At 50.5% G+C, this 6,798-nt stretch overlaps 1 protein-coding gene across 1 annotated transcript in view; it reads left to right on the top strand.

Moving 5' to 3' along the window:
- Window positions 1–2,764: 2,764 nt before the first annotated feature.
- The window catches only part of GALNT17 (polypeptide N-acetylgalactosaminyltransferase 17), a 225,158-nt gene continuing 221,124 nt past the window's right edge, over window positions 2,765–6,798 (top strand). Inside the window, exon 1 of the mRNA XM_074890201.1 lies at window positions 2,765–3,320. Within this exon, the coding sequence (XP_074746302.1) occupies window positions 3,083–3,320 (238 nt within the window). The 5' untranslated portion in view covers window positions 2,765–3,082. The remainder of the gene's footprint in view (window positions 3,321–6,798) is intronic.

The raw sequence follows: 6,798 nt of genomic DNA, 5'->3' as shown, positions 1-6,798 counted from the left end.
GCTAAAGGACACGTAATGGTTGGTGCTAATTCTTTGGGTTTTACTTGATCGTTGGGCCAGAAGCGATTGTAGGACGACTGAATAAACTGAAATAACTTCCTCTGCATAAAAGAAATTAAGGGAAAATTGTTGTTGCTCCTACGAGTAGCACAGTGGAAGGAGTCCTGTGGAACATGCAACACTGCAAACCAGTTGAGGAGAGGGGGATCAGTTTTTTCTAAGGTGTCGCTCCACCCTCAAAAGGCGAAACACTGCAAACCAGTTGAGGAGAGGGGATCAGTTTTTTCTAAGGTGTCCCTCCACCCTCAAAAGGCAAGCGCTCATCAGGAGGTGTGCAAAGGGGGAGAAGGTGCCCAGCTGCACCTCCTCCCCGTGAGGCCAGCAGTAGAAAACCTTTCTTTGTAATGGAGATGTCTCACAGCTGAGTTGGTGAACCTCCCAGGTGACTGCTGTTTGTTGTCAGCTAGCAGAGCTTCAAAGTCTGTACTGGTTAGTTCTACCCTTTATATAAAGAAAAGCAGCAACAACAACAGATACCTGGGGAAGGTTTTGAAGTTAATCCTGGATAGGGCAGGGGGGCTGTATGGCTAGTTGTGGAACACATATATTCTTAATTTTTAGCACTCTCACGCTATGTCCCTCACAGACTATATTTTTTTTTTCCCCTACAGTTTTTTGGATGTGTTTATTTTGTCCTGGCTTGCTGTCCTCATCGGGACCACTCGCTCTCACAGTGGCCAGGTGTCCTGTAACTAATCACAGCAACACAGGGTCACCGCAAGATGAGTTGTGGCTTCCTCCCTCCCTCCCTGCTTTCTTTGGGGACTTAATTCTGCTTCTTTCTTGGGGGGGGGGGCAAAAAATACTCTCCTTGTCCTTCAGCAAGGAGCTTCTTCAAACTGTTACATTCTCTTTTTTTTTTTAAGATACTAAGATTTTTTTTTCCATTAGTGTCATATGTAATAGCCATGTGCCAAACTTCTTTAAATCTAGCTTATCCAACCGATGTTTTATAATTAAAATAGATCTTGCTGTTTCTGTGTAATGTAACAACGCTGACTTCAGTGGGAGCGCTGCATAAGGAAGGACTAGCGGAGCGGGTCTTCTTTATCCGAGACTGTTTTTAAATAAGCAGCAGGTAGTTTTACCTTTGCACTAATATTTCTACTCTTGATAGTCAGGGTCCGTGTGGCTTCCCTTTTTGGTAAACAACTCTGCAAAGTTGTGTGGTTTTTTGTTTGCTTGTTTGGGTTTTTTGGTTGTTTTTTTAATAAAAAGTGCTGTTATTGATAAAAAAAAAAATCAGTTGACAGCTCCGGAAACAAAATTCTTCTCTTTATCATGTGCCAAAACACCCCAGAAGAACCCCCAGACCTGCAGGTGTGACAATAACCTTCCCCTTGGTGCCCGCAAAAAGCTTCCAAGGTTTTCAGGAATCTGTAACTTAGTTCTAGTAGCTTCATGTCACCAAAATCACTCACATCTTTACCCTTTCAGCAGAAAAACAAACCCGAGCGTGGATGAGGGACTGACCATGCTATTGTAGGGTCTGACTAGGAGTTATGTGCCTGTCTCTCTTCTTCAGGTTTGTAACAGGGTTCTGGGTCTGAATGTAAAAACCATGAAGTAGAAGATTCCACGTGCAGCTAGTACTAAATTAAAACTCCAAATCCTTTAAAGCAATTGCAGGTTTGTTTCCATGGCATTTTTTTTTTCTTTTTTTAAGTATGGCATGAAGGTGAGAGGGGATATTCTTACATCTTGAAAAGTTGCCTTGTAGGATACAATGACTCAACGTTGTTTGAATTTCTAATCTGCGTTCATGTCATCTTTCTGAAAAGCAGGGTTAACTGTGTCAAATGAATAAAGCTCTGAAGAGATAGGTTTACTGGGGTTGTTCGGTAGTCGCCGTCGTCTCAGATGAGGATATTCAGCATCGTGGCGTGAAAACTTTGGATTTGAATTCTAGTTCATGATGTTTGCCTTTCAGTGTCTGAAGCACAGATCCTTGCTAAGCGGCTGGGTGACAGCTCTGAAGCGGGTCCCTTGCACAGTATTTTGGGGGGGGGCAATACAAAAGCAGGACGGTTTGCTTCATTTCTGATTAAAGCCTTGTGTAGGGAAAGCCGCGTTTACCCAGTGCCGGGGTCAGGCTTTCCCGCAGGAAAGCTGGGGAGCAAAGTTCAGGCGCAGACCGGGCGGCTGGACCCCGACAGCTCCGACTTTCCGTGGCCCCGCGCAGCAGAGGAGCGTTACGATGCCGTCACCGTCCCCCCCTCAGCCTGCCGGGGGTGGGGTGGGGGATCCGGGGGGGGCCCGGCCGTCCCCCGCGGGTTTGAGCGGCTCCGGTCCCACTCCGCCGCGCGGTGCCGGGGCCTCCAGCCCGGGATTTCCCGGCAGCCGGGCCGCGGCGGGGCCGCTCTCCGCAGGCGCGGGCGGTGCGCGGAGCGGCGCGGGGGGGGGCGGGGAGGGGATCCGCCGCCCCGACTTTGGCGCTCATCCCCCTCCCCGTGCGCTGAGAGGGGCGGGAGCTGCGCAGCTCCCCCCGCCCCGCCGCGGTACAGCGGGGCGGCGGCGGCTCCGGGCGGGGCGGGGCGGCGGCGGCCGGCGGGGCATGCCCCGTCCGCGCAGCGCAGGAGCGGCCCCGCGCCCCCCCGCGCGGCCGGCGGAGGCAGGCGCGGCGGCGGTGGCGGTGCCGCAGGGCTCCCCGGCCCCGCAGGGCTCCCCGGCCCCGCGGCCGCTGCGGAGCCGAGCCGCGGGCGCCCTGCGCGGGGCATGAAGTTGCGCCGGCGGCAGCGCGGCGGGCGGAGCGGGGCGGGCGGCGGCGGCGTCTCCTCTGCGGGGCCGTAGCTCGGGGCGAGCTCCGCCGCGCCTCGGCGAGCGACGCTTCTCCTGGCCGGCGCCCCGCAGCCCTCCGCTCCCCGCCGCGGCTGGCCGGGCGAGCCCGGGGCCGGGCTGGGGCGCGCCGCTCCCCGCGCAGCCCCCCGCGCCCTGGGATGTGCGCGCAGCGGCGGGCGGCCGCCGGCCCGCTCCCGTAGCCCTGCGGCAGCGCGGCGGCTGGCGGGGCCCCTCGGGAAGTTTGATGGCTTCTTTGAGGAGAGTCAAAGTCCTGCTGGTGTTAAACTTGATCGCGGTGGCTGGCTTCGTGCTCTTCCTGGCCAAGTGCAGACCCATCACGGCCAAGAGCGGCGACTCCTTCCATGACATCCATCCCAGGGCAGAAGTGACCAACTTGACAGCCCACGGCATCAGCTCCATCCAGGACGCAGTGCTGAAGAGACTCTCCCTCCTAGAAGATATAGTCTACAGGCAGCTGAACGGTAGGAACATGCTCTTAATGCCTCTCGGGTCCGGTGGCGGGGGGGTGCAGCGAGGCAGAGAGCGCGGCTTGCTGGAAGTTTGCGTGGGAGAACCGTGCGGGCTCCTGGATTGCCGCGCACACGGAGTCTCAGCGGGCTGAATCCATTTAGTAGCTGATTTCCAAGTTCCGTTGGTGTAAAGCTCGGAGTACCTTGCACAGGGCGGGAGGAAACTGTAAAAACATAGCGCTGCCTTTCAGGTTTATAGTAGCGGTCAGGGAATGAGAGTGTCAGGATTTGTGCTCGGGAAGGGTGTTCAGCGGGCGAACAGGGGTTGGAGCAGCACGCTGGGTATTGATTGAGGGAATGGCTTTTACTGCTACAGAGTTGGTTTTTTTGGAAGGGAGTTTTTAAACAGCTAAAGTACGTTGCATCGCTTGAGTGCAGAAGGTCAGAAAGCAAAATACACTTTTTCTAATAAGCAAACAATTCAGTATTTCCTATGGCTCAGCATTGACAGATGCTAATTAAAATCTCGAGTAATGCTTCTCTTTATAGCGTAGCAAAGGGATTTCTATTAAAATCTCACCAGGTTCAGTAGTTCTGAGATGTAGAAAGGGAGTTTTAAAGATGCCGTGCGTCATGAAGAAACATGTTGTAAAGATGTAAGAAATCTAGGTGAGGTATCTAATTAAAACACTGACTGTGGAAGCTAATTTTTTAAAAACTGTTCCCCATAGGTTCACAACTGGGAATGTAATCTCAGTCAAGAGTCCCGTTTATTACTTCCAATCTCTGTAGCTTTAACGACTGTGCGTTTTTGTGCAGCAGAATTAGCAGAGTTAATGTTTTTGGTAATGTCAGTGTGATTCCCTCTCTGAGTTTTGAGTGTGGAGCTAACGCACGATTCTGTGCCGTATTGAACCGACAGCCGGTGTGCACTGTGGCTCCGCACTGAAGCAGAGCTATTGCTGATCATCCTCCTGCGCTGAGGATGAGGCAGGTGCACGGATGCAACGTACCTTTTCCTGGTGCAAATAGTTGTCTCGGTCAGTGTCTGTGCCTTGGGGAAGGCACCGTACAAACGAGAAGCACGCAGCTGAGTGGGAAAGTGCTCTTTGTATCGCTCCTTTATATGCTCGCGTGAAAAACCTGTCCTGTGTGTGGAAGCACCTAGCAGCACTGTTAGGTGACAAACAAGGTGAAACAAAAGAATAAGCAGGAATAAGGTAGAAAGCTGGATGTTATTTACAGTCAAACTGTGAAACTGGCTGCTTCTCGATATTGCTAGGGCAGAAGTTTCCAGGAAGATTTAGGCGCTTATTTAGAAAAGGGCAATTGTTGCAGTTCAACTGCCGGTCGGGAGACCTCATACTTAGACCTTGGTATTGGACAGGTAATTGTGATGCCGTCTACCATTCCTGCAAATACAGAGGGAGAGCTGAAGTGATGAGTTATTACCCTTCCTCTGTGGAGATTAACGTGGGACTCCCTGCTCTGATGTGCTCTGGAGGCTGCTTTCGGGACTAGCTGGTGCTTGGAGCGGGAGCTGCGAGCGTGAGGGCGGCTCTGAAGGTGCTGTCTCGGCTGTAGGCAGCTGTGGGCACTCGGAGTGTGTTACAGTGTAGTACAGGAGTCTGCTTAGTGCTGAAGAGCAGTCATGCACTTAAAGACCAGGGGAGGTGGAGAAATAATAGATACATTGCCCATATCACAAATGCTTTCTTAGGGCAGGCAGAAAGCTGAGCACATAAACGTGACAGCTTGTCTGGCCTCTGCGTAGTGGGGTGATTTATAGCAACACTGATGAGTCTGGCTGAAAAATAGCTCTGGCATAGCGGTTACATAACTTTGGGTCAAGGATATATTTGGTACATGTGATTTTTAGAAGAGTACAGTGTGCTCTGTTCTCTGAGTGATGTCTGTGTGTTGCGCTTTAGTAAGACTGGGGTTTAGAGGGTTTAGAGCAAGATGTGGGGGGCGAGGTGAACCCCCGTCACCACTCACCGGCACTAAAAGGAAACAGTCAATCGTGCTGGGACAGCCCATAGGACTGGGGATGTGGAGGCAGCTGGACTGGCTTCCACGCCAAGAGTTTTCTGTGCCGGAATCGGCATTCATTCTGGACAGTTGAAGAATGCCTAAAACTGAAATCCTAGTGCCCGCTTGAAGTATGCAAATATCAGCTCACTTCGTGGGTTTTTGGTGGGGTTTTTTTTTGCTTTTAGGATAGGGAAGTTGCATGCTGGTGAGAAGTGCCTAACAAAACCCACCATATGCTCTTAGACAAGCTCCCTGCAAAACGCGTTTGCCGAGATAATTCTTTCTGTTTTGTAAGGTCATGTTTTGTTTTAAATCCGACCTGTGATTTAGCACACACAAAATGTTAGAATATAGTATCCTATAGCATAGCATGGGGAAAGCCTGCACCTCGGGGAGCGTTGGGAAGTGTTTGGCCAAAGAGAGAAACTAAAACACAGTTTGGGTGCAATCAGCTATGGATTTTTTTCTGCATTATAGGACTTGGCTGGATTTCAGTGGGAGTAGGCGCCATCTTTAAAAAACTGAATCTCTTAAAAAGCTCCGTTCTGTAAAGATCAAATGAGCAATCTGATCATACCATTGCTGTGTTTTTAGTTTGAGTTGTGTATTGTAAAGCGTATTGGAAATAACAGCTCTACGTGGTATGGCAACCCTCATTTTTTTATGTATGTATATTTATTTATTTCTGTAAATTTTGGCCATGAAAACAAGTTCAACGACACTGCCTTGGGTCTGGTAAAGGAACGATTTTACACAGTCATTCTTTTTGAATGACATTTCTCTGCAGTGCTGTTCTGGAAATAACACCAGGCTCCCTCTTACTCCTCCCTGTGCAGGAAGAGCTGACCAAAACGTGGCCCAGTCTGCCTCCTACAATGACTCCTCACTTTCCAGGTGATCCACCTTGTTGGTCGTGTAGTGTTTTCCAGCCGCTGTTAGCTGAGGTTGCAGTTGCACAAAGCCACGCCGTGTCAGCTGTGGGACGCTTGTTTCAGACGGTGTTTGAAAGAATGCCTTGGCTGTGCTGACCGGGACTGGGGAGTCATCACAGCAGACAGTGGCCTTGCTTAGTTTTCTCCGTGTTATAATTCATAAAGTATCTGTGAGAAGACTTGGGTTTGCCCAGATTTGTCTGTTTGGTCGTCTTCTGGCTTAAAACTGATTCAGAACTGTACGCGTGCTTTGTTCTTTCTGAAAGTTTTATTATTGCTCCTTAGTTCATAGCACAAGTCTCGTGGGTTTTACTTTTCGCTTTTCTGTTGCTTTTTGCTGGTCTCTAATTGGATGGCTCCCACGGCTGCAAAGAAGTACAAGGGTGCCCTTTGAAATGGAGGGTTTTATATGTGCATGCAGTTATCTGAGAATTCAGAGGATTTTAATTTCTGTAGTCACTTTTATAGATGGAATTTTCTTGTTCAGCAGATGTTCAGAGAAAGCTAATGAAGGTCGAGAAGGA

The sequence above is a fragment of the Strix uralensis genome, chromosome 20 (genome assembly GCF_047716275.1).
Source record: "Strix uralensis isolate ZFMK-TIS-50842 chromosome 20, bStrUra1, whole genome shotgun sequence".
Taxonomy (NCBI): domain Eukaryota; kingdom Metazoa; phylum Chordata; class Aves; order Strigiformes; family Strigidae; genus Strix; species Strix uralensis.
This window is presented reverse-complemented; position numbering and strand designations above follow the sequence as displayed.